This window comes from Orbicella franksi, chromosome 6, assembly GCF_964199315.1.
Source record: "Orbicella franksi chromosome 6, jaOrbFran1.1, whole genome shotgun sequence".
NCBI classification, from domain to species: domain Eukaryota; kingdom Metazoa; phylum Cnidaria; class Anthozoa; order Scleractinia; family Merulinidae; genus Orbicella; species Orbicella franksi.
In genome coordinates, this window is record NC_138150.1 from 5,527,236 (window position 1) to 5,555,096 (window position 27,861).

The window sequence follows — 27,861 nt, forward strand, 5'->3', positions numbered from 1 at the left end:
AAGATGTAAATTCTCTCTAGTCAGCGTTGCTAGGAAACCTGGATGCTGTATGTCCAGGTTAATGGCTTTACTTGCCTTCCAACCTTCTCCTGAGGGCCATGATTAAAACATGACCAGAAAATATAAGGCATTTACTTCGCCTTTAGTTTTGAATTTAATAACAGCAACTTATGTTTATGGATAAAGACTTGTTCATTCTACTTCAAACTTCCTTAGCAACTCGGTTTGCTGTTCATAGATTTAGAAATGTATTTTGACGGCACGAATCAGATCTTTTGACCAACCACGTTCCCAGGCCTTTTACCTTTGAAATCGGGAGGGAAAAGCCCTGGGAAGGAGGTTGATCTTTTGACATGATTAAATTACCATTAGGTGTCGATTTCTATAAAGAAAGCGTCATATTCGTGAAACGCGTTACGCTCCTCAAGATCTCACTGCCATAATGAATTTCAAGCTACACGTTATTTTGCTGCTTCAACTTTTACTACCAAGTGGTAGGTAGAAAGGAACTGATTTTTCAGAGTTTTAATTCTACAAGTATTTTTAACTTATTTTCTCCAAAAAAAGAAAAAAATTATTCAGATAAATCGCTTTAGTCTACAGCATATTGTCCTACTGTTGTCTTATGTCGTATGGATTATCAAGTTTGGTGAGACAAATGGAGGCTAAAACAGCTCCCAAATGTTTATCCGTGTTTTACGCTTGTTTTGTTTTCGTTCTTGTTATCGATCCATATGTAAGATCAGAGACAAAATACTGCTAGAGATAGAGGAAAGGTATTTTTTTTCTCATCAAAAATGTGACGATAAAAAGGTTGCAGGGTGACAAAATATTGATTTTATTTAGACAAAAAAGAAGCAGTAACTTGTGTTACAACTTGAATAGCAAATATTGCTTCCGCTTCGCAAGAGACTAGTCGGGCTTATGAGCGTAACCTGGCTATGAATATAACTTTTCGACTTGAAATAACATTGTATTGTTTTCCTATTATATGCATTTTCGTCATGCTGAAGATACGTTGCAAGGTTCAAGAGCACAGCAAACCACACGTGTAAACATAACCTAATGATAAGCGGGTTACAATCATGATTAATGTCAACAAACTTAACAAAAATTTTATTAAAACCCGTCAGACCTGTCAAACCGCAACGGGTTGTGTGTTTTAAAAATTTAAACATTTATTGTAACATTTGCTTTAATTAATTAACAAAGATGAATATCTTGGATGACGTGGACAAAATCTGTTGTTACTAACTGGAAGTTCTCAGTAAAAGTAATTTTTCTACTGGCCACGAATAACTTTCTACTCTACATGCTACTTGTAAGTAATGTCCTTTCTTTCTTACTTTTTAGCCTTTAACCGTTTGTAAGAATATCCATTTTCTTTGCATTATTGTGAAGGTTGTTTTGCTTCAAGGAGTATCCTATTTTTCTTTACGCAATAAAATAATTAACCAAATAGAGCCAAAGAAATTGTAAAAATTCCAATATCTTAACTTGAAAAAGACATATGTGTCAACTCCATTTATATTTTTCCCTAACTTGATGTTTCATTTAACACGTTCCTTTTGAATCAATTTGAATATTTGCTCGTTCCTTAAAAGCTAGCGCTATCTCGAGGAAAAATAAATAAAGGGAGGTAGTCGTAAGCTCTGGCGATCAGTGACATACCAAAACAAAATTGTACGAAGTGCTCTGTGATAACAGGTTTTTGGACCGCTTAAGTTGTTATACTTGTTACAACAATCCAGAGTCAAACACGCTTGCAGCGACGGAGTTTGTCAGACTCCTAGAGGTTTCGGGATCTGTTACAGCAAAACAAACCAACGGGAAGACAGAGAATACGCAGTATCTTGGGTTCAACAGTAAAGTTTAATCCAACAACGCAGTCAGAGCGTAAAACATAACCAATACGGAATAGTGGTATCCGGCGTCCCACCACCGTGGGCGTAACCGAAGAACAATTCACAAAACACCTGTATTTATGCTAGACTCTAAACAACTGATCTAATCTTTCGTTTAGTAATCCTAAACCGCTATTGGCTGCCAATGAGCTCATTTTTGTTCTAGGCTATTCCATCATAGGTAGTCAGTTATCCTGCTCGTAAATATTAACTACTTACAACTTCAGGTAGTTCTCACTACAAGGTGTTACACGATGACACAGATAGACAGGTGGCTACCATGGTTATTGGACTTTCACTTAACTGCTAACTGTTGGCTTTTTTATGGTTACGAATATCGGCAAATTCTTCTCTCACAGCTCTAATAATGCAATAACATTTCTTTCACATCGGTTCAAAGGAGGTTTATAAAATGCTGTGCTTATAATCTTATTGACCCAACATACAGTTTCAAAGGAAACGCATTTAATATAATTATCATTTTAACACAAACTGCTTTAAAAAGACAATGTAATGACCATGTATTTAGATAATTTGTGTTTTGTAAATTTCAGTTTCATAAATAGGGCTATTTAAAATAGTTCTATTTCAACTGTAATAGCCATTTTCACGGTTACCTTTGCTCACTTGCATTACAATAAAATCTAGCATGTATGTGGGGCAATTTCGGGCTATTTTGTAGTTTCAGCCAGAAATTGTCTCGCATCCACGTTGGATTGCATTGTCATGCAAATGAGAAAAATTAACCGTGAAAAGGGCTATTGGTATAGGTTATCATAAGGTTTCGAGTTCAATTTGGAATTAATTTGCACGAGTAAGTTTTTCAAAGAGCTGAAATTGCACGAGCCGCTTCGGCGAGTACAATTTCGGCTTTTTGAAAAACTCACAAGTGCTAATTAATTCCAAAATGAACGAGAAAAACCATATGATTACTTGAAAAAATTCGCGTGGAGGAAATGCCGGAAGATCTTTCTTGAAGCCATTTTTTCTCATTCCAGAAAAGTTTTTTCAAAGTCATCATTTTATGTGATATCATTGGCTTAGAAAATTTCCTATTTTGTTTCAGCCAATCGCAATCTAGAATTACGATGTGTAATTTGCACTGGTGTTACACTTTTTGCACTGGTCTTACACTTGAACTGCACTGCTCTCAGCCAATCAGAATCGAGTATTTTTTCATGTATATTACTACCGTAGTAAGGAATCTTTATTTTTATACATACACGACGAAAAAAAGCTTTTAGCTTTTTTGTTTTTAAATGAATTAATTCTTATTAATATTAGTATTCAAGGTGGGCTTTTTTGTATGAAGACCGTTTCTTAAAATGTCTTAATTCGATGATGCAACAGGAACCTGAAGACTGTGACGCGAACAGCACTTATTCTTGCATTTCACTGGATTTTTACTTTAGATTGGTTTTTTTTACTTTAATTTTGTTAAGAAGCAAATAAATATAAGCGATACTCAAATTAAAGCTGCCAATCGACATAAAACTCATAACCATTAGCTATCGTTCTGGAATTATAAAGACCTTTTGTTTCCAATATTTTTCTTTTTTATTTCCCTTTATAATACAGATGGGACCCTGCGCGCGCTCTGATTGGTCAAAAGTCCATGTTTTATCAAAGTATAAAACATAGAAAAGGGTGTTTTATCGTTTTGCGCGTGTGAAATCTATATCATAAAGCAAATGATAACACTCTCGGCCGGAGACGTAATTTCAGACGGCCAGGGAAGGCGATAAAACACCACACATGAGTCGATTAACGTTTCATTTAACTTTGTTGGGATATTCAGACCGAGATGTAATTTAGATATGCAATTTTCAGCGCTTTATTCATAACTCTCATAGATTCTGTTCGTTTCATATAAACAATTGTTAACCACGAACACATAGCGTGGTTCGCCTGTGATCAGACACTTTTAGGAGAGGGGAATATTTTTTGAATAAAAAAAGGTTAAAAGCAGGCTAAGAGGCACCTGTTACTATACGTTAGGAACTCCATTACCAATTTACTACAGTAGGAAAATATCCCCCCCCCCCCCTACGCACTGCAGAAAACAAGGGATTTCTTGCCCTATTGATTTGTACTTGCCTAGTCTCATTGCTATAAAGGGGTAGGTCTCTTGCACATTCTAACCCCGTCTTTATTTCTTCTTGTTTGTTTGTTGTTTTTTTTTTCTTTTCCAGACTATGCCGATGGAGGTATGTACTCTGAATAATAAGAAAATCTCAAATTTTCATCTCCAATCTGCTTTCATAGTCCTTAACATTACCCTCACAACTAGGCTATATTTTGATCGTTATCTATACTAGGGATATTTCAATGTACCAACAATTGGATTGCATGAATCGAGAAGTTCTAGGATGAAAATAAAGAGATGTCATGTAGTATGCTATTTTCAAAATTGAGAATTACAGTACATTTTCGTACGTGTACAGTATTAAAACTACAAAGCTTAGTCAATGTTAATTCAACTAATTTTTAAGTACTTCGTCAGAATGAGCAGTTAATACGAAAAGCGATTGCTATTTTTGGCTCTCTGACCACTCGAAATGTCTAATGAACTGGTAAATGCTGAAAACTATATCAATTTAACAAAAGATGCGCTAGTCTGCTGTAAAGAGTTGTAGTTGGGTTAAATTTATCGAGAACAGATCAAATTCAAGGAAAATACGACATCCTTTGGTTGTCATAGTTGAAAGCTCCTTCAACCCACTGCAATTTTACCCAACAGCCTGAGTGAAATCGGTTTTCTAGCCATATCAGTAGACCTAAGCTTCGTACTACAGTACAGCAAATACAGTCGAATTTATGCCAAAAAGATTTATTTGATATAAAAAAGGGCGCTTTGCTTAGTTATGGTTCTATTGCACTTCACGTTTGTTAACGCTTTCAGGTTGTCAAGAAGAAGCCCTGGGAATGGAAAATGGGAAAATCCCCGACTCTGCCATCAAAGCTAACTACGAGGTAAATGCAATACATATTTATACTTGTACACTCTTTCACGACATATCAGTCAGGTTAGCTCAAGGTACCGTTAGTTGTTTTTACCGTACCCAAATTTGGTTTATTATTTTGACGCGATTGTGATTCTTCTCCAGTAATGGTGTGTCAGTAGTTACTGGTCACGTCTCGTAGTCTTGAAATCTGCCCCTTTAGCTTTCTCCACCGGTAAATTTGGAGAAACGATGGTCGGATTCTATTGCTTTTGAACGGTTTTAAAGCCAATTTCCAGCAGCAGCTACTGCTATTGAACAGTATTTTCATGTGGCACTGATTATTATGACGCATAGGAGTCTTGCTATGAAGACAACAACAACATCTTTATTTTCTCAATACAAATATAAATATTGTAACATTTTTGTATATTTAATATATGTAGCATGTATTGGTTAAGGTAACTGTTGTAATCTTATTTTAATGAAACTGGAGCCTTAATGAACCGTTAGGTTTTCAAGTTAGCCTCCAGCCTAATAATGTCTAAACGTTGAATAGAAGAGATGAAGGAAGAATTTACAAATTACACTTTAGGTTAAGGCGGCTCAAAACAGTTTCCAACACTTAGATTTTGATAGATCGTTATAACCACTCTTTATCAGTTGATGCTGCAATCATGGTATCAAAAAACTGCCCAATCATTGGTGAACACATTGTTATCATTTTCGTTACACAATAGGTTACCATAGCAACTGTATTACAAACTAAAAACTTATAATTCGAAAACGGCCAGGTAAATTTTTTTTTTTATTTTATCAACTTTTGATAAGCTTGATAATATAAGACGCAACTTTTGGCAAAGTTTAAAAAAATTCTTTAGGTAGGGCTTAGAACCACCCATCCAAATCTAGAGTGCTGGAAATTATTTTGAGCCACCTTAAGGTAGAGCAAAAAACAAAATATACATATAAAAGAACACTCAGACTTAAGAAAGAAAACCAGGGTTACCGATGCTGAGAGGTACATTCATATGGTGCTCTTCAAAGTAAAGAGTTTCAGTGCGAGGTAGCTCAATTCCCTTAATAAGGGAACAAAAGTAATCAAACAATAAATTTATGAATCAACATTTTGTATTTGCAGTATAGTGTGGCTCAGGGAGCTACCAATGCTAGGCTTAATCACAGGCCAGGGAACGGCAAAACAAGCGCATGGTCAACTTTGTACCACCAGGAACAAGGACAATGGATTCAGGTGGATCTTGGTGACATCGCAAAGGTGACCAAGATTGCAACTCAGGGCTGGGCAGAATTAAATGAGTGGGTAACTGAATACAAGGTGTCTTATAGCTATGATGGCGGTTATTTTGAGTTTTACAAGAACGGTCAATATGGCTCTGACAAGGTAAGTTGAAACCAAAATACTAAAGTTAAAGTCATACAGTAATTCAATTTTTCGTTCGTTTGTTTGTTTGTTTTCGTTTAATCCTTTGGAGATTAAACTATCATATTAACTGAAGAAAAAGAAGGTTTACGTTAGGCCAAGTTCTACATAAAGGCCGGCTTTTATCCCAAGTAGAGACTAGGAGTACTTCTTCTCCTCCAGCGGATGAAATGCTAGTCCTTCGAAGAGATATCCCACCTCATCTTAGCGTTAAGTTCACCGGTATCCATTTATAGTACACTTGGGCGAAGAGATACTGTTGAAGAACACATCGCAATTATCCAGCCCATTGCAAGAACCCGGAACGCTCGATTCGATCTCAAGCGCCTTACAATGTGGCTAAATCCACAAACGTTGTTTTATTTGGCATTTGTTAGATAGACTCTCAATATCACATTGTCCAGTTATTTCGATCTCCTTGAAATCGGGCATCCTGATCGTGGTCGTCCGCTTTAGGTCTTTCAAGGTAACAAGGACCGAAGGAGCATTGATATCAACATACTGGATCCACCAATCTATACCCGCTACATCCGAGTTCAACCGGTATCGTATCACGAGTGGATGTCACTAAGAATGGAGTTGTATGGGTGTCGTTCAGGTAGGGAGATGTTACCAGTAAATGCTTCTGTTATATAATCAACGTATCTTTTCAGATACTATTGAGCTAAGATAATGACTACGTCAACGCCAACAACGAGGCCTCGTAAAAACAGATATATATTTATTCATTGAAAATCTTTATTATTTAGATCTGTTCAGTCGCCGATTGGTCTCAAAACCCACCCAAACTCGATATGTAACGCCAGTGATCATTTTCAAAAGAAAATGCGAAAAATTAGCCGTGGAAGCTCACGTTCACTAAAATAGGCAAAACTCTGTCATCTCAAGTGAAATGTACAAAGATTTATACCGCACGTGTACAGTCATTGTTTTCCTCAAAACCTTCCAAAACCTTTTGTTTGGAGGCGTTGTTAGTAGCTTAAACTCCAAACCGGGACGTTGGATTTGATCTAATGATGGGCCATCTAAGCAGTCTAAGGAAGAATCTTTGTACTGTAACAATTGTGCAGTAAGTTGGCAATAGATAGTCAGCAGTTTGCATAACTGATAAACTACATGCATGTACATCAGCCACTTCTAAAATTAAACAAACTACAAATAAAAATCACTATTTCTCCTTCAGGTTTTCCCACCCCACAACCTCCTGCTTGTCAGGAAGGATTAGGTCTGGAAAATTACGACATTCCGGACTCCTCAATAACTGCTTCAAGCTATGTAGCTCCGGGTAAAACTTTATATATACCGGGCAATGGAAGACTTAATTTCAGGTGTAAGCCTGGACACTATGGAGCTTGGGCAGCTGGTAATCTACGAGACGATAGTTGGTTTCAGGTGAATTTTGGGCGTTTCGTTAAAGTGACGATAGTTTCCACTCAAGGAAGAGAGGATGATTCAGACTGGGTGAAAAAGTATCGTCTGACTTACAGTGATGACGGAAAATCTTTCCGTGACTACCTGGAAGACGGTTCTGTCAAGGTAATTTTTCCTCAATCTAAAACCCAATATTTTTTTGTGTGTGTTGTTTTGTTTTAATCAAGAGAGGATTAAAAGCAAGGGAGTAAGTCCCCCGTATAGACCTTGCTTCCAAGGTAATTCCTCAAGTTATTTTTAGAACACTCCTGGTTTCCAAAATTACAGGAAGGTCCAGAAATAGCCAATCACATCGAGGATTATATTCGCGTGGAAAGCCCAAACCGTTTTACATGCATTTTCATCCTCCATTAAATCATCCACGCAACACCTGTAGTGTCTAACCGCCAAACCGCCCATCCAGTGGTTTAAAGGTCTAAACTTAACTTGAGAGTGATTACAATGGTAATAAAGCCTACTTTAAGGTATTATGATAGGTTGATTGACAGTGTTTGGAAAACGTGCTCTTACGCTGACGCTTTGAAAGAAAACCCCATCAACTTACACATTTTCTGAGGACTTAATAGTTATAGAATATAAACATGTCTTTGAATTTTTCAAAAAAATGTATTGTCACAGTGATATTAAAAGAAATACCCAGAAACACTGCTTCGCTTAAACTGGTTCGCTTCCGCGCGTGAATTATCGGAGCGGTGCGATTAACATCGGAAATGTCTCAGACATCACCCTCAAAAAGGGTGTCGGCGATTTTCCCGATGTGATTTGGTTTTTTTCTACACACTCCAACAGTTTGATATTTTCAATGCGACTGTTTTCTTCTACTAAAAAGGCCATAACTTTGAAACGAAGGCGAAATTAAACAAAGCCCGTCACCCTTTTCCGAAGCAGGTATCCAGGAACATACATGCTGCTTTTCAGCCAATTCCATCGGAAGACGCGCGTAAACGAACTAAAAATGTTTATCCTAATATACAGTTTTATTTTATCGAGAAAAAGACGAAAAATCTTTTATGAGATTGGTATGATGAGGTGTTAAAAATCCCCTCCGCACTGACAGATGTCGGCATGGGTCAGTATACCATAACAATGGCTCATGATAACTTGAAATAAACAAACGTCCACAATTCTGGCGCGGAAACCCGTCGCAGTGAAATCCTCCGAGAAGCGACAACTGCCAAGAGCTTTACACAGGTTGGTATTTAGCCTGCCACGAATTATTTTACTCACAATAGAAGATTTCGTCGGCGTTATTGGTATTTTGTCGCTTAAGTTTAGGCTTCTTTGTTCTCCAGACATTTTTTGAAACCATGCCTTGTTAAGCCAAAAGAGGAAATCTCGAGGTTTATATCTGCGCTTGACTCTCTCGTTGTGGAAGTTTCGCAATCGCGTCCGTTCTCCAGCAATAGACCTTTTTCGCTTGGGCAGTTTGTTGTCCCATTACAGACCACGTGATATTCTCTAGAGAATTGTTCTTTTATCCATCTAAAAATTATTTTTTCATATATACGCGACTATTTGAAAATTTGAAAGGAAGAATTCTCAAGAGTATCATCACATGGTCTGAAATGGGGCAACAAACCGGCCAGTCGAAAACGGTCTATTTCGTGTGACTTGTACTTGTTGTTTGTCCTTGAGCCTCTTAGCGGGACAAGTGTCCTCGAGTTCCTTTAACCATTCTTCTTGGTTACAGTGCGACCCACAGTCACTCAGAGCTAACGATCTTGTTCGACGCTGACAAGTTTCCACCAAATTTTCACCTCTTCGGCTTCTTCCAAGACGAAAATGGGCAAAAAATGTTCTTGCGTTTTCGTCCTGACATAAAGAAAATTTGACAAGAACGAAAGCTAACTAGCGATGAAACAACCCAGATCGAGAACAGTTTGCGTGAACAGATGAAACATCATCACATCGCATTTCGCATTATACGTGACAACTGGCGGTGAGTTTTAATTATAGGTGTCAACGCGCCGTAAGGGGTTAGTAAGGTTCAAAAAATAATTTTTCTCTTTATCTTAAGAAAGTACAAAAGCTTTTTTCCCCCATTCTTTTTGCAAAATGTTTCTTTCAGTTTCCTCGATTTGAACATTAAAAAAGATTTTTCGCAATTTTTGTAAAAATTCACCTACCATGATACCTTAACTCTCTGTTACTCTTCATCCACTCTTGGTTGTAATTTGTTTATATTCCGCGCGTGCTATTGTGTCGTTTTAGTCAATTATGTCATGTTGGTAATCAAGAAAGCCATATTCTTTTTTCTCTTTAAGGAATTTGTAGGGAATAAGGATCGATTCTCAATTGTGAGTCACAAGCTAAAGAATCCTATTATTGCACGCTACATCCGAATCAATCCATTGGAATACCATCTCTGGATTTCATTGAGGGCTGATTTCTATGGTTGTAAATCAGGTACGGAGCTGTCAACGTCGAAATAGTAGCAAAGGCAGCTGCTGTGGCTGTATCAGTAGCAGCATCAGCTACATTAGCGGTAGCTGTAGCCAGTGGTTGCTTTGCTGGTCGGGGTAGTAGTAGAGGTAGTGTTCGTGGTTGTGGTGGTGATAGGGGTCGCGGTTGCAGTAGACGGCAGCGTTAGCCGGCTGCGCTAACCGGCAGCGCTAGCCGGCAGCTCTAGCCGGCAGCGCTAGCCGGCAGCGCTGGCCGACAGCAATAGTCGCAACAAATATCAACTCGCACATATTACTAACAGCGGACTTTTTATGTAATGTTTGTACTTTAATCCTGAAGAGACTTCCTCACACTAGTTTTTTTTTCATTCATTATTTCCGTCGCAATGAAGTTTTATATTTATCTGTATTTTTTACATCAACAGTTCACTGATACATATACTCTTAGAAAAAGGTCCTACGAAAATACGTGCGCTGATTGGTTAAAAATCGTGTTTCCATAACTCGATAGAAACACAGAACTAGCATGAGCTGTTGACGTAATGATGGCGCGAGCATAGAGAATTTACATTTTGATAATCAAAGTTAACAAGTTTTTTTTATTTTTTTCTTCGCGATGTTTTCTAAAAGAAATAGAAAACATGTATGAAAACATGTAAAATTTATGAACTTCCTTCACATTTTTCCAACAGACATCTAACCTACCTTTCCTATCAAAGCTATTTTCAATCTTTATCAGTGGCTTGCTATTTTGGTCACTTTTTATTCTTATTTTGTTTTCTGTTTCAATACAATACAACAACCATGATTCCCTGAAGGCGAGTTTCATAGAGGAAATAGGCCATTCGTCGTAATAATTTTATGTTCTTTTTTGTAGTAAACGGTGGTTATTCAGACTGGAAGCCGTACGGTGTGTGTTCAAAGACTTGTGGAGGTGGGGTGAAGACGCGAAAACGAACGTGTACCAATCCACCACCCGCAAACGGAGGAAAAGATTGCAGTGGACTGGGACCCGACAGTTTTACCAGCGAATGCAATAATCACGAGTGCCCGGGTGAGGATATGGACAATATTATCGCCCACATTTGGATCATCGTTTCAGCGACTTCGAACTCTGGCACCTCCGAAGCCAACTAGACTAGAACATACAAAGAAAAAGCCTTTCCCAGAGACTATTGTAAAGAGCTAGGCTAAAAGCTAGATTCCTGAGCTAGGCTATAAAGCAAACTAAGAAAGATTCTTCGCCCAGTGTGGCTGGAGAGGATTTCGAGGAGCTACAGTGTACGCTAAGCGCTAGGCTAAAACACACACAAAGAAGATCATTTGCCCAGTATGGCCGAGAGAAGATTGCGAGGAGCTAGGCTAAGAGTAAGACTTCTGACTTAAGGTGTTGGGATCTATTGCCTTAATCAAAAGACATTTTAAAATTTATGAACTTCCTTCACATTTTTCCAACAGACATCTAACCTACCTTTCCTATCAAAGCTATTTTCAATCTTTATCAGTGGCTTGCTATTTTGGTCACTTTTTATTGTTATTTTGTTTTCTTTTCGTTGTTCGGAACTGAGCCGGTTAACGCTGACAAAGGATTAAAAATTAACCGCAATATTTATTTGCGAGTGTAAAAGCGTTTTTCACTGCTAATGTTTTTTGTAGTTTGTGATTATTCAAACTCAGAAACAATCTAAGCAAAAACCTCACCGCCAAGTTTAAAAGAAAACACACAAATCAAAATTCTAGCTTAATCTCGGTTAGCTTAATCAGGCTTTAAATAAGCAGGCCCAGGACCTCCGCTTTTCGGCTTGGCTAAATCTATATACTATTTGCCGTTATTGACCCAGATGTGATTAGCTTCCCATTGAGTAACACAGCTAAAGTTTAAAATTCCATAGCACACACTAAAGCATCCATAAGTGAAGGAAACCTACCGTGCGATAAAATGTTTTTCCAGGTAACAGCGGGTACGCAAGCCATCGGTGAAAAAAATAAGCAATTATTCACTTGCAAATAATATGCAAGTAATCCATAGAATTTATCGTTTTTAGAAGTCCAATTCGGTTCTTTTTATCTCTCTGCTATATAGTAAATGGTAATTACTCGGATTGGGGACCGTACGGCGAGTGTTCAAAATCTTGTGGAGGTGGGGTGAAGACGCGAAAGAGGACATGTACCAATCCGCCCCCAGCAAACGGAGGAGAAAACTGCAGTGCACTTGGACCTGACACTTCTACCATGGAATGCCACATCCAGGGATGTCCAGGTATAATGAGACTGTTTTTAACTCTGTTACAATTAATCCTAAACTACAAATTATCAATATGTACAAAGGGATATTCATAGATGTCGAAGTAACAACTGCAAGAACCCCTTTTTTGCACTGGTCTTACACTTGAACTGCACTGCTCTCGGGCAATCAAAATCAATTAATTTTTCCCGTGTATATTATTACACACACTATACCATCCATTACTGAAAGACACCTACCGTGCTATAAAATGATTTTCCAGATAACGGTGGGTACACAAGCTATTGGATAAAAAGTGAGCAATTATCACTTGTAAATAAGGTGCAAGTAATCCATTAAATTTAGCATTCTAAGAGGCCCGAGATCGGTTCTTCTTATCTCGCCTCTATATAGTAAATGGTTAAGACTGCTTTTGACTTTGTCACAAATAATCCTAAACTACAAATTGTCAAAGTACACAATGGGATATTCATAGATCTCGAAGTAACAATTGCAAAAATCTCTTTCTTGCTGTAAAAAATTCTTTCACCCTTTGTTTCCTTATTTGATTCACTAGTCAAATAATTAACAGGACCAACAGTTGCTAAATTACAATTTTCTTAGCGCCTTTCACGTCAGCTACTGATGGTGCTCTCCATATGTACTTCATAGATCGTCCGGCATCAAATTTATCTTTGGGGACGCTAGATCTTGCAAAGAGTATTGTCAATTATCATGCAGACTTTTTAAAACCTGCCAATTAAAACTGCATTGTATGACGCACTTTCTGGGCCATTTCCTGAGAAACAAGTAAACTTTGCTTCCCTTTTATAAATAGCATATCGGGTTTTGAAAGATTTATTTTTAAATTCGAGATGCAAACAATGAATTTGTCGAAGATACCATCAAACTCATTCCCCTTGACGTAATTGTACAGAAAAGCAAAGTTGGCTTTTCGTCATTCACGTTTTGTAGTTAACGGAGGGTATACGGATTGGCAACCGTATGGCGACTGTTCCAAGACTTGTGGAGGTGGGGTGAAGACGCGAAAACGAACGTGTACCAATCCACCACCGGCAAACGGAGGAAAAAATTGCAGTGGACTGGGACCCGACAGTAGTACCAGCGGATGCAACAAGCAGAAATGCCCAGGTAAGGATATGGACGATATTATCAGCTACATTTGGATCATCTTATCAACGACGTCAAATTCTGGCACCTCCAAAAGAAACTAGACTACTACATACAAAAAAGCCTTTCCCAGAGTGGCTGGAAGAATATTGTGAAGAGCTCGGCTAAGAGCTAGACTCCTGAGCTAGGCTACAAAACATAATAAACATATTTTTGTTATTTATGCTGTTATCCATTTTCGTAGTAAACGGAGGTTATTCAGATTGGGGACCGTACGGTAAATGCTCAACGACTTGTGGGCTTGGAGAACAGACGCGTAAAAGAACGTGTACCAATCCACCACCATCACATGGTGGAGAAGACTGCAGTAGACTGGGACCCGACAGTTCCAGCAGGGAATGCAACAATCAGGGGTGTCCAGGTAAAATGGAAAAATAGCAACCGACAAGTTCCGTAAGGCCTAGGCGACGACCAGCAATCCCTTCTCACGCATCCCACGAAGAAAAAAGGGACCGAAATTCCACTAAAATTAGCAAAATATATTTCGTCATAACATTGTCAAAGTGGCTGTGGAAACACGAGCCGTAGGCGAGTGGTTCCACAGTAAACTTTGAGAATGTTATGACGAAATTGATCATCAATAAGAGGACAGACGCATAAAAAAACTGACGCAATTTATTTTTTTACAATAAAAAGACTCCAAAATGATCAAAAAACCGGGAATAAATGCGGGGAAAAGACACCGTAAACTTGCCTTAAACAAAGATAAGTGAAGTTTATTCAAAATGACACGAACATTGTCAATAGCTCTTCTCGCTTATTTATTGGCTGTATGTACTTAAAAAGGTCCATAAAATCTCATTCGTTAAAAAGCTGAAAATTTGAGACCTGAAAGTTAAACTTGAAAGCTTGCATCAATTAGAATTTTATCCGTCTGTACTCTTAGTGATGATAAAAACAAGCCAACCAGCGCACGAAAAATTAGACAGCTATTGCGAAATATTCACTTCCAAATAATATGCAAGTAATCCATTCAATTCATCGTTCTGAGAGGTCTGATTTGCTTCTTCTTATCTCGCTTCTATATAGTAAATGGTAATTACTCGGATTGGGAACCGTACGGCGAGTGTTCAAAATCTTGTGGAGGTGGGGTGAAGACGCGTAACAGGACATGTACCAATCCGCCCCCAGCAAACGGAGGAGAAGACTGCAGTGTCCTTGGACCTGACACTTCTACCATGGAATGCAACATCCAGGGATGTCCAGGTATAAGTAGATTGTTTTTATATTTGTTACAATTAATCCTAAACTTGCAAATATATACAAAGGGATATTCATAGATCTCGGATTAACAACTGCAAAATCCTCTTTTTTGCAGTCAAAATTCTTTAACCCATCCTTTACTTATTTGAGTCACTAGTCAAATATTTATCAAGGCCTAACAGTTGCTAAACTGCCAGTTTCTAGTGCCTTTGACGTCAGTCATTGATGGTGCTCTGTAATTCATAGATATCAACCGCACTGGACTTTATCTTTGAGCTCGCTAGACCTTGCAAAAGGTATTGTCAATTACCATGCAAGTTTTTAAAAACCTGCATGATAATGAACACTGCATCATTTAAAGCAATTTTTGAGCCATTTCTTGAGCACCATAAGTAAATTTTCCTTACCTTTTGTGAAGCAAACGGGTTTTGAAGGGATATATTTTTAAATTCGAGATGCAAACAATGAATTTGTCGAAGATACCATCAAACTCATTCCCCTTAAGGTAATTGTACAGAAATGCAAAGTTGGCTTTTCGTCACTCACATTTTATAGTTAACGGAGGTTACACGGATTGGCAACCGTATGGCGACTGTTCCAAGACTTGTGGAGGTGGGGTAAAGACGCGAAAACGAACGTGTACCAATCCACCACCGGCAAACGGAGGAAAAAATTGCAGTAGACTGGGACCCGGCAGTAGTACCAGCGAATGCAACAAGCAGAAGTGCCCAGGTAAGGATATGGACAATATTATCGCCTGCATTTCGATCATCTTATCAACGACTCCAAATTCTGGCACGTCCAAAAGAAACTAGACTAACTACATTCAAAAAAAGCCTTTCCCAGAGTGGCTGGGAGAATATTGTGAAGAGCTAGGCTAAAAGCTAGACTCCTGAGCTAGGCTATAAAACATACAAAGAAAGATCCTTCGCCCAGTGTGGTTGGAAGAGGATTGCCAGGAGCTACAGTGCTGGCTAAAACAACATACAGAGAAAAATCATTTGCCCAATATGGCTGGGAGAGCATTTTGAAGAGCTAGGCTGAGAGTAAGACTCCTGCGCTAGGCTAAATAATATAAAATCCGGGCCTCTGCCCAGTTTTCCAGGAAGAAACGTTGTGAAGCATTCTTCCGTATGACTTAAGGGCCCATTAACCGATCTTTTCGAGCCGTTGCTAAGGAAAAGTTATTCTCATATAACCTCATCATTTTTTGTTAGTTCAGAGTTATTTCGCAAAGGCTCCCAGGCAAATTACGTTATCGGGATTTTTTTCATTGATTTAATATTTTAATTTAAATCCTCATTACGCTATGCATAGATTTTGTTTCATTTTTGAAAGGTCAGATTTTGAGGGAATTTTAAAATATTAAAATATTCGTAATTTTCTGGGAAAAGCATGATTTTGAAAAAGGAATGCATAGCTATCTTTCCAACGTTGGCTTTAATCGAAATCCGTCGAAAAAGGCTAGATTTAATGAAAAACCGAGTTTCCTTTAGCATTTAAAGAAACCGAAAGTGCGCCCGATATATATTGGAAGTTACCCTATCAGCGCGTGCGCAATTTACACTACCAGCGCACTTCGGTAAGATCAGACAAAGTCACACGGAATTGCTCTTGCTTTTCTATCTTTTTCTTATTTTGTCTTTGCTTGTACTTTTTTTACTTTGCATTTTGTGAAACACAAAGAAAAACATCTAAAATGTAAGCGAATTTGCAAGTTATTGAGTTGTTTTTATTTTCCGCGCTCAGGCTGACGTAAGTAACCGGAAGTGAAATTTCACCTCCTTAGCAACGCGCGCGAGCGCGCGCATAAATCGGTTAATGGGCCCTTAAGCTGTTGCGATTTTATTGCTATAATCAAAAGACATTTTAAAATTACGGTATCCCTGAATTTCTTTCACAATTTTCCAATAGACATTTCACCTACCTTTTCTGTGAAAGCTATTTTAATTTTTATCAGTTCATTTTTTTTTTTATCAATGCCTTGTTTTTTAGTCATTCTTTATTACTATTTTTTGTTTCTTTGCGTTATTTTTATTGTAATGGGCCCCATGGGCAGTTAGAAAATTTGGTTTTTTGTAAATAAAATGATTACTATTATGGTGACCTATAAAGGGATCGCTGTAGGTAAACATATTTTTTGCTATTTATACTATTATCGATTTTCGTAGTGAACGGTGGTTATTCAGATTGGGGACGGTACGGTAAATGCTCAAAGAGCTGTGGGGGTGGACAACAGACGCGTAAAAGAGCGTGTACCAATCCACCACCATCACATGGTGGAAAAGACTGCAGTGGACTGGGACCCGACAGTTCTACCAGGGAATGCAACAGTCAGGGGTGTCCAGGTAAAATGGGCAAATAGCAACCGATAAGTTCCATAAAGTGACGACTAGCGACCCCGTCTCACTCATCCCGCGAAGAAAGTAAGGACGACAATTCTACTGAAGTTAGCACAACTTTGGAGATTTTATAGTTAACTGCTGACCAACAACCGGCTTTTCGATTGGATCAAACCAGATCAAACCAGTTTAACTTACTGTAATCAGGGCTGGGTGATTTGGAACTTATCCGGTTAAAGCTAGCTTAGAATTAAAAGTTAACAGAAGTATAAATTTTTCTTGAATAAAAATGTTTTTCACTGCTTATGTTCTGTGTAGTTTGAGATTACTCAAACTCAAAAGGCCATACAGCTAAGCAGAAAACCTCACCGCCAAGTTAAAGAGAAAACGCACAAATCAAAATTCTCGCTTATCCTGGGTTAGCTTAATCAAACTGTGTAATAACAAGGCCCAGGAGCTCAGCTTTTAGGCTTGGCTAAATCTGTAAACAATTTCCCGTTATTGACCCAGATATGACTAGCTTCCCATTGAGTAACACAGCCAAAGTGTAAAATTTCATAACACACACTAAAGCATCCATTACTGAAAAAAACCTACCGTGCAATAAAATGTTTTTCTAGATAGCGGTGGGTATGCAAGCTATCGGTAAAAAAATGAGCAGTTTTAACAATTTGATGTCAGTTTTTTGTGCGTCTGTCCTCTTATTGATGATATATTGCGTCATAACATTGTCAAGGTGGCTGTGTAACCACGAACCGCAGGCGAGTGGTTCCGCAATAAACTTTGAGAATGTTATGACGGAATTTATCATCAATAAGAGTACAGACGCATAAAAAACTGACGTCAATTTCTTTTTTACAATAAAAAGACCCCAAAATGGTCAAATGCTGGGAATGAATGTGGGGAAAAAACGCCGTAAACTTGCCTTAAACAAAGATAAATCAAGATTATTCAAAATGACGCGAACATTGCCAATAGCTCTTCTCGCTTTCTATTGGCTACATGTACTTAAAAATCTCATTGGTTAAAAAGTTCACAATTTGAGACCTGAAAGTTAAACTTAAAAGTTTGCATAAATTAAAATTTTATCCGTCTCTACTATTATTGATGATAAAAATAGGCCAATCAGCGCACGAGATATTAGACAGTTATTGTAAAAATTCACTTCCAAATGATATGCAAGTAATCCATTCAATTTATCATTCTGAGAGGTCTGATTTCTTTCTTCTTTTCTTTCATATAGTAAACGGTAATTACTCGAATTGGGGACCGTACGGCGAGTGTTCAAAATCTTGTGGAGGTGGGGTGAAGACGCGTAACAGGACATGTACCAATCCGTCCCCGGCAAACGGAGGAGAAGACTGCAGTGTCCTTGGACCTGACACTTCTACCATGGAATGCAACATCCAAGGATGTCCAGGCATATATGAGACTGTTTTTAACTTTGTTAAAATTAATCCTAAACTACAAATTGCAAATATATACAAAGTGATATTCATAGATCTCGGAGTAACAACTTCTTTCTTGCAGTAAAAAATTATTTCACCCATCCTTTACTTATTTGATTCACTAGCTTTAGTCAAATATTTATCAAGGCCTAACAGCTGCTAAACTGCCAGTTTCTAGTGCCTTTGACGTCAGTTATTGATGGTGCTCTGTAATTCACAGATAACGTCCGGACTCAACTTTATCTTTGAGCTCGCTAGACCTTTTAAAAGGTATTGTCAATTACCATGCAAGTTTTTTAAAACCTGCATGATGATTAACACTGCACATTTGAAGCAATTTTTGAGCCATTTCTTGAAAACCATAAGTAAATTTTGCTTGCCTTTTGTAAAGCAAACGGGTTTTGACGGGATACTTTTTTAAATTCGAGATGCAAACAATGAATTTGTCGAAGATACCATCAAACTCGTTCCCCTTGACGTAATTGTACAGAAATACAAAATTGGCTCTTTGTCACGCACCTATTATAGTTAACGGAGGTTACACGGATTGGACACCGTATGGCGACTGTTCCAAGACTTGTGGAGGTGGGGTGAAGACGCGAAAACGAACGTGTACTGATCCACCACCGGCAAACGGAGGAAAAAATTGCAGTAGACTGGGACCAGACAGCAGTACCAGCGAATGCAACAAACAGAAGTGCCCAGGTAAGGATATGGACAATATTATCAGCTACATTCGGATCATCTTATCAACGACTTCAAATTCTGGCACCTCCAAAAGAAACTAGACTTCTACATACAAAAAAAGCCTTTCCCACAGTGGCTTCCACAGTGGCTGGGAGATTATTGTGAAGAGCTAGGCTAAAAGCTAGACTCCTGAGCCAGGCTGTAAAACATACCAATAAATATCCTTCGCCCGGTGTGGCAGCGAGAGGATTGCCAGAAGCTACAGTATAGGCTAAGCGCTACGCTAAAAAACATACAAAGAAAGGTCATTTCCCCCAGTATGGCTGGGAAAGCATTGTGAAGAGCTAGGCGTAACCCTAACCCTAACCCTAAAGGAGGCGTCCTGCGCTAGGCTAAAAAACAAACGAAAAGATTATTTGCCCAGTATGGCTTGGAGAGGATCCTAAATAGCTAGGCTACAAGTAAGACTTCTTCGCTAGGGTAAATAATATACAAAATCCGGGCCTCTGCGTAGTGTTCCAGGAAAAACGGTTGTAAAGCATTTTTCTGTATGACTTAAGCTGTTGGGATTTTATTGCTATAAACAAAAGACATCTTAAAATTCCCTGAATTTCATTCACATTTTTCCAATAGACATTTTACCTACCTTTTTTTAAAAAGCTATTTTGTGTTTTATCATTTAATTTTTTTCAACAATGCCTTGATTTTTACTCATTTTTTATTACTATTTTTTTGTATCTTTTCCCTATTTCTATTGCAGTCGGCACCATGGGCATTTAGAAAATATGGCGCTATGTAAATAAAATTATTATTATAAGAACATAGAAACGGACCGTTACAGGTCAACACATTTTTTGTTATTTATACTATCATCCATTTTTGTAGTAAACGGTGGTTATTCAGATTGGGGACCGTACGGTAGATGCTCGAAGACTTGTGGGGGTGGACAACAGACGCGTAAAAGAACGTGTACCAATCCACCACCATCACATGGTGGAGAAGACTGCAGTGCACTGGGACCCGACAGTTCTACCAGGGAATGCAACAATCAGCGGTGTCCAGGTAAAATTGGCGAATAGCAACTGATAAATTCCATAAGGCCTAGGTGACGACCACCGACCCTGTCTCACTCATCCCGCGAAGAAAGTAAGGACGACAATTCCACTGAAGTTAGCACATCTTTGGAGTTTTTAAAGTTAACTGCTGACCACCTACCGGCTTTTAAATTGCATCGCGGGCTCAAAACAGTTTAACTTACTGTAATCATGGCTGGGTGATTCGGAACTGATCCGGTTAAAGCTAACCCAGGATTAAAAGTTAACCGAAGTATAAATTTTTCTTATAAAAATGTTTTTCACTCCTTATGTTCTGTGTAGTTTGAGATTACTCAAATTCAGAAGGCCAAACAACTAAACCTCACTGCCAAGTTAAAGAGAAAACACACAAATCAAAATTCTCGCTTATCCTGGGTTAACTTAATCAGCCTGTGTAAAAACAAGGCCCAGGAGCTCTACTTTTAGCCTTGGCTAAATCTGTATACTATTTACCGTTATTGAGCCAGATATGACTAGCTTCCCATTGAGTAACACTGCCAAACTGTAAAATTCCAGAACACACACTAAAACATCCATTACTGAAAGAAACCTACCGTGCAACAAGGTGTTTTTCTAGATAACGGTGGGTACGCAAGCTATCGGTAAAAAATGAGCAGTTTTAACAAATTGACGTCAGATTTTATGGGTATGTCCTCTTATTGATGATATATTACGTCATAACATCGTCAAAGTGGCTGTGGAACCATTGCCTGCGGCTCGTGGTTCCGCAGTAAACTTTGAGAATGTTATGACGAAGAGGACAGACGCATAAAAAACTGACGTTAATTTGTTTTTTTACAATAAAAAGACCCCAAAATGGTCAAATGCTGGAGAAAGACACCGTAAACTTCACTTAAACAAAGATAAGTGAAGTTTATTCAAAATGACACGAACATTGTCAATAGCTCTTCTTCTTGCTTTTTACTGGCTACATGTACTTAAAAAAGTCCATAAAATCTCATTGGTTAAAAAGTTCACAATTTGAGACCTGAAAGTTAAAATTTTATTCGTCTGTACTCTTATTGATGATAAAAATAAGCCAATCAGCGCACGTGAAATTAGACAGTTATTTTAATTATTCACTTCCACATAATATGCAAGTAATCCATTGAATTTATCATTCTGAGAGGTCCGATTTGTTTCTTCTTGTCTCGCTTATATAGTAAACGGTAATTACTCGCATTGGGGACCGTACGGCGAGTGTTCAAAATCCTGTGGAGGTGGGGTGAAGAGGCATAACAGGACATGTACCAATCCGCCCCCGGCAAACGGAGGAGAAGACTGCAGTGTCCTTGGACCTGACACTTCTACCATGGAATGCAACATCCAGGAATGTCCAGGTATAATGGAAATCACTTGAGACTGTTATTAGCTTTGTTCTGTAGTTAATCGTAAACTACAAATTGCAAATAAATACAAGGGGATATTCATAGATCTCGGAGTAACAACTGTAAAAATCTCTTTGTTGGTGCTTTCTAATTCATGGATAGCGTCTGACCTCAAATTTTGGTACTATCTTTGAGTACGATAGATCTTGCAAGGGCATTGTCAATTACCGCGCAGGTATTTTCAGTTACAACGTGCCTGATGATTAAGGACTGCATCGCGTGAAGCAGTTTCTGAGCCATTTCTTGAGCACCATAAGTAAATTCTGCTTACCTTTTGTAAACAGAATAACGTAGGAAAGCCCGAGTCTTAAAATGCTAGCGTTTTGGTCGCCAAAAGTGGCGTCATGGTCCCAGGCGTTCCATGCGTAGACCATGGAAACTGGGGACGAAAAACGCGACATTGCTCAGGTGTTTCTACCTCACGGGCGTAGATTGAGGGTGACTTCCTCTCGGGTTCCTAAACGAAGAAACACTATGTCAACTAAATATGACTTAAAATTTTAAGTTTTGTAACTATTTTATGACTAAAAAGAACTATATAATTTTGCACTCAGTGGTAGTCGAACCCGCGCCACTGTGCCCTTTCTTACCACTGTACCACCCTGCTGCTAGCTTCCCTGGCACTCCAAAATTTAAACTAGATATAATGAACAGTAATATAAATTAATATAGAGTTACCCTAACATACAAATGAAAGCTAACCGCAAGCAAAATGGAGTGACGTTAACCGCAAGCAAAATGGATTGACGCTAACCGCAAGCAAACCTAACCGTGCTAACCGCAAGCAAGCATGGTAAACATGTACAGCGGTTTATTAACACGTCTACCTTGTATAAGCAACATCCAGGCGTCCAAACCCCATACTCCGCCCGGGCATTATATTTTTCCACATTGCTCGCTCTTCGTAGCCTGCGTAGCAAGCGTTTCCGTGGGGTTTGGAAGCAAAGAAAGACCGAGGAACGGGATTTTCGGTGTTTTTTCTGCGCGGAAAATGAGGCGAGAGCCAAAACAAAGAAAGAGGTGGGTGGGAGAGGGGAAGGAAGGAAACGCTTGCAGACAAACCCCTGGATTTTGAAAACCTCCGTTCGCCAGCGAACGGGGCTCGTGATTGGCTGGGCTAGTCCAATACCATTGACATGTGTCGATCAAAGATATTTTAATACCTTTGAGTGCCAGACAAAAGGGGAAGACGCGTTCGAAGCTTGTTTACAAAACGCTTTAACTTTTCTCGCTGAAAGAGGATTTAGTCGTCAGCTTCGACAGGACGGTAGAAATCCTGTATTGCAATACCGACGCTTTGGTTTTTCGAAGCCTGGACATTATTGCAGAAGCAAGCGCGACACAATTTGCAGCTGTTCCTTTAATTTTAATATCACTTTCTTGAATGCCACATGCGCCAAGGACAAGATAATAAACCGCGGGACAGAAGATTCGCACTACTGCGTGGGAAAACCTAGTGATTTCGTCTGGCCAAGGGAAAGATTATCTTTATTCAGACACTGGTCAAGATTATCGTTATTTTCCCTCTTAGATGTTTGAAGCCCCTCCTGCCCAAATTCCAGAGTTTTCCGAGAAGACTTTCCGTTGTTTGTTTTTGCTACAGGCGATAACATTCGAACCGACTCGCGGATCTGGCGTTTCCGGCAAACGCTTCTTTACTGGAGTTGCCTTTGTGGGAGTTGACTTGCTAATTTTACCTTGTATCGATTCCTGGACGAATGAATACAGTGCTCCAAGATTTCGAATCTTGCGAGCACAAGGATAACTAACGCGACTTGAATACTTCTCACATTTTAACTTTCTGGCAGATTTGTGCTAAAACTTCATCCTTGCAGTCCTTCCTTTTAGACTGATTGAGTAGAAATATAGCTTGATTATAAATTACCAACTTTTATTCATCGAGATTTCTCCGTCCCCACCGTGCACTCGTTGTTTCAGACATATTTTGACAAGTTAAGGTTTATTTTGGTTCAAAGTTTACTTCCGCTACGGAAGGCCGAAGATTTTATTGGTTAATTTATGACAGCCGATGACAGCACGAAATCTCAGTGTGCGCACTCAGGCATGAAAGGCCAAGTGGGCGGTTTTCAAAATCCAGGGGTTTGTCTGCAAGCGTTTCCTTTCTCCCTTCCCCTCCCCCTCCCCCTCCCCCCTCTTTTACTCGCTCCATTTTTCTAAGGCTATGTGTGCCTATCAAGCGTGTCGGGAACTTGGTTTCCCGTGGGACTCTTACTATGATCTATAAAGCTCTCATCCAACCATACTCTCATCCAGCCATACTCTCATCCAACCATACTGTATGGGGCAGCATAGATGTGTGTCATTCTAAGTGACTCCAAAAACTACAAAATAAAGATGCACGTTTCATTACTTTCTCTGACTTAAATATAAGAACTTCCACTTTACTCGGTGACCTCGGGTGGGATTCTTTGGAGCGAAAGCGTTCTAAGCCACTAGCAATTATTCTGTTTAAGGCTCTCCAAAATCCTTCTCTGACTAGTTTAAATATCATTTTTAAGTCTGCATCTCATATTCAGTGTTCACTCACATAATCTGAGAAATTCCAAATACAACCTTTTCGTCCCTAGACCGAATACTGAAGTAGGCTTTAGAAGTTTTCGATATCGCGGTTCTGTTCTTTGAAACAGCTTGCCTTTGAGATACAGCCTACTCTTAGCTCTTTTAAATATTTTATGTAATTAAGGTTAAACCACTATGGCTAATGATTATATAGGATAGTTTTTTTAATAGTTTTTAGTATCATTCTGTACAGAAAATTAACTTAGTTACATTAGTAAACACGGTTCGATGGAAAAGCATGTTATATCAAGTGAACCAATGGATAAATAAAGAATACCTACCTATAAATTTGTCGAAGATCCCATCAAACTCGCTCCGAACGTGTACCAATCCACCGCCTTCCAATGGCGGAGAGGACTGCAGTGGACTTGGACCCGACAGCACTGCCACAACTGAAACAAATAATTCAAGTTGAATATAACATTGTTAAGAATCCCAACTGGCCGGAGGCAAACCAGTTGACTATTTACAAGCGTGGCCGAGGATTTGAACTCGGGGCTACCGAGAAACAAATCCAGGGAGTAGTCAAAGCGGGACTCGAACCGGGGCCGGCTGCATAGCGAGTCCGACATCCACAGTTTTGTTATTTATATTATTTTGTTATGTACACTATTATGTATATTGTTATGTATACTGTTTCGTTATTTATACTTTTATCCATTTTCGTAGTGAACGGTGGTTATTCAGATTGGGGACCGTACGGTGAGTGCTCAAAGACTTGTGGTGGTGGAGAACAGACGAGTGAAAGAACGTGTACCAATCCACCGCCTTCCAATGGCGGGGAGGACTGCAGCGGACTGGGACCCGAAAGCACAACCAGGGAATGCAACAATCAGACGTGTCAAGGTGAGACAAAACTTCTTTGGTTTCACATTATGTAATATTTTGACAGGCGGGCATGGGGGCAACTAAGCTTGCCACACTAGACAGCCAATAGCGAGACGATTTCAAATCGTTCATTAACTTTTTCATTTTAGTCTCGTTTCTGAAAAAAAATTCCTTTTTTCAGTAGCTGTTATTGCAATTATCAGACATACAAAAGAGGCAAATTTCGTTCATTTCCAATCGCATTATTTTCACTTTTCTATTACCGATCACTTGAAAGAAGAAAAAAAAAAATGTATATCTTATAGTTTCTTGTACTTATAGTTTATCAAAGTTTTTAACAAAAATAAAAGCTGTTAGAATAGTTTTGTTTATTTATTTTTTTTTTTTAATGACAGAAACTCGGAAGCCAGTGCGACGCTACCAAAGCCGAGGACGAGCTCTGGGTGACAACCTGTTCAAATTTAAACGGTTTGGCAAGATGCAAAAGCTAAATCGTAAAATTTGGAGACCTCTACCACACAAGGGGAGAGTTCAAGTGGAATAAGGAACCATTATATTCAACTCTTTCACTAGTTGAACATTTTCTACTTTCAGTCTGTTCAATGCTTTTCCTGAAGAATGGCGCAAACTATTAAAAACAAATAAAAACTCTATCTCCTCAAAAACTGATTTCAATTTACGTATTGAAGGGAAAAAAGTCAATTTCCAAAATCTTCAATCGAAGTCTTATATGACAGTTTTGCTTTTAAGATATCCAGTATATTAACAGCGCAAAATAAATATAACGAAGCTTTCAGCACGCACACATCCCAGTTAGACTGGGAAAAGATATATCTACTGCCCTTCAAAACAACATTGGATACTAAATTAAGAGAATTCCTATATAGAATATTAAACAGGATCTTGTACTCACAAGATGGGGTTTAAGTTTAAAGAAAAAGATACTCTTTTATGCGATTTTTGTGAAAAGGAGTTGGAGACCACAGAGCATCTTTTAGTGTACAAAAGTGTGTATGTTTTGAGATGATTTAAAGGTTGTTCTTAATTCTTTAAATATAACTGTTAGGTTTGATATCAAGGATGTTCTTTTTTGGGATTTTAGATACCTAACGGTTTATATAACAGTTCTAGTCAACAACATCCTACTTGAAGGTAAATATTTTATTTACCGCCGTAAATTAAATAAGGGCTCTTTATGTTTAAGACTGTTAGCCGATAAATTTAAAAAAGAAAACTTTTCAAACCGAACGTTCTATCGCGAGTAAAAACAACAAAATCCATTTCCACGATAAAAAATGGAAACCTTTACTACCTTTAAAACAACAGTAGCTGTTATCTGAAACCTCGTTTTTTTAAGACTCCCTTAATTACTCTTTATTTTATTTAAGTTGAATAAGTTATGTAATCCTTGTAGTGTAGTGCAGTGAAGTTTTCTTTGTAGTTTGTAATTAACGTAATTGTTGTAAATTACGTATCGACCTGCACGTTCTTTTACTATCTCGTCGTCGCAATTGGCTTTTGTCCGAACATCAATTTCCTCTAACGATCTTCTCTTCTTTGATGGCCTTGGAGGTGGCTTAGCAGGCCAATCCTTGCATAAAATTTGCGAGGGCAGAGGGGGCACGGGAGGGTAGGCGGGGGACGAGGGCTGCGAGGCAGCGTTTTTGTTCTTCATGCTTCTTTACGGCTTTGCGTCTCCATTCCGCTTCAAACATGGTAGTCCCGGTGAAAATAGACTGTCGCCAGCCGGATCGATTTATAAGTTATGCACTACACCAGTAAAAGAAAAAAACAAATAAAATACAAAAAAATATGGGCAATGCATGACTACAGCCAACAAAAAAAGGAGTCATGGTGCACGTGTTTGGTTCAGATGACACCAGATGCTGGACTGGCCAGAATGCTGCAAGTTCTTAAGGTATTTGTGGAACTGCTACAGGGAGGTGCGGCTCCACTAAAGGCGGTTTGTCTTATGGGTTCTTGGCATCAGAAACTGTGCTTGTTTACCAAAAGTAAGGAGGTAAATTAATGGGGCTACATGCCTTTTGTTTTGCAAACTATGAGTGTTGGCGAGTCGGACTGGAGCACCTTGAGAAAATGGAGGGGGGGCTAGGAACCCTTCAAAACAACATAATTCATTTTCAAATACACTTATAATCTATCATGTTTAAACAAAGGAAATCACAACCGTGGAGGCGTTTTAATTTCTAGTCTTAATTAGCATGGATTTGCACAATTTTTTTTCTCCGTTCTCTCCTTAGTTTTAGCTTTGAGCTTATTTCCAAGCACCTCGAATTTCATCATATGGAGCATATGGAAAATTTATAGAGAAGACGAACGACATTTCCTGTGCAGTCCCGTCCTTACTATTCTGATGTTCCTAACACTGTTACCTTTTTCATTTGAGTGTGCACAATTAGTTATTTAAGCTAAATACTCCTATACTTACGAATAAAGTTAACTCATTCATTCTCTCTAAGTTGACTGGGAACCTATTGGTTGCTACAGCAACGGGTCCCCTAGGGATGCTTTCCCTTTCCCGAGATTATTTGACGAAAAAGTTAGTGCTAAAGGCCCTGATGCAATTTTCAACATACTGCAAGGGGAAAGCTGAAGCGCTTGGCTACAAGTGTTTTTTTGAGCAAGCAATAAGAGTTGCTGGTCAGGAGATGACGCCAAGAATGCTTGTAAGAAGTACGGGGAGTCCAAACTGTGCGAGTTTAGTAACAGGACCGCAATGGTTCGGGAAAGACGGT

General features: G+C 38.7%; 3 protein-coding genes across 3 annotated transcripts; all 3 read left to right on the plus strand.

The window, feature by feature from the left end:
• The first annotated feature begins 329 nt into the window (after positions 1-329).
• LOC145490406 (uncharacterized) lies at positions 330-15,013 on the plus strand. The gene is made up of 13 exons (XM_081469534.1): positions 330-494; positions 4,097-4,111; positions 4,807-4,877; positions 5,988-6,248; positions 6,744-6,885; positions 7,471-7,823; positions 9,983-10,124; positions 10,998-11,174; positions 12,204-12,380; positions 13,320-13,496; positions 13,720-13,896; positions 14,565-14,741; positions 14,985-15,013. The coding sequence occupies exons 1-13, from the start codon at positions 443-445 to the stop codon at positions 15,011-15,013; spliced, it is 1,950 nt and encodes a 649-aa protein (XP_081325660.1). The 5' UTR covers positions 330-442.
• Positions 15,014-17,014: 2,001 nt separating this feature from the next.
• On the plus strand, positions 17,015-20,547 carry LOC145490407 (mucin-like protein). The gene is made up of 4 exons (XM_081469535.1): positions 17,015-17,086; positions 17,701-17,725; positions 19,057-19,233; positions 20,101-20,547. The coding sequence occupies exons 1-4, from the start codon at positions 17,015-17,017 to the stop codon at positions 20,292-20,294; spliced, it is 468 nt and encodes a 155-aa protein (XP_081325661.1). The 3' UTR covers positions 20,295-20,547.
• Positions 20,548-21,598: 1,051 nt separating this feature from the next.
• On the plus strand, positions 21,599-26,078 carry LOC145491308 (ectin-like). Its single transcript, XM_081470478.1, has 3 exons — positions 21,599-21,649; positions 24,947-25,123; positions 25,501-26,078. Exons 1-3 carry the CDS (start codon positions 21,622-21,624, stop codon positions 25,647-25,649), a joined length of 354 nt encoding a protein of 117 aa, XP_081326604.1. The 5' UTR covers positions 21,599-21,621; the 3' UTR covers positions 25,650-26,078.
• The last annotated feature ends 1,783 nt before the right edge of the window (positions 26,079-27,861 follow it).

Coding starts and splice junctions, on each gene's coding strand:
- LOC145490406 (XM_081469534.1), top strand. CDS start 443: ATGAATTTCAAGCTACACGTTATTTTGCTGCTTCAACTTTTACTACCA. Junction 4,878..5,987: donor CCATCAAAGCTAACTACGAG/GTAAATGCAATA, acceptor TTGTATTTGCAG/TATAGTGTGGCTCAGGGAGC. Junction 10,125..10,997: donor TTTCTATGGTTGTAAATCAG/GTACGGAGCTGT, acceptor TCTTTTTTGTAG/TAAACGGTGGTTATTCAGAC.
- LOC145490407 (XM_081469535.1), top strand. CDS start 17,015: ATGGTGGAAAAGACTGCAGTGGACTGGGACCCGACAGTTCTACCAGGG. Junction 17,087..17,700: donor CAACAGTCAGGGGTGTCCAG/GTAAAATGGGCA, acceptor ATGTTTTTCTAG/ATAGCGGTGGGTATGCAAGC. Junction 19,234..20,100: donor CAACAAACAGAAGTGCCCAG/GTAAGGATATGG, acceptor CCATTTTTGTAG/TAAACGGTGGTTATTCAGAT.
- LOC145491308 (XM_081470478.1), top strand. CDS start 21,622: ATGGAATGCAACATCCAGGAATGTCCAG. Junction 21,650..24,946: donor CAACATCCAGGAATGTCCAG/GTATAATGGAAA, acceptor CCATTTTCGTAG/TGAACGGTGGTTATTCAGAT. Junction 25,124..25,500: donor CAACAATCAGACGTGTCAAG/GTGAGACAAAAC, acceptor TTTTAATGACAG/AAACTCGGAAGCCAGTGCGA.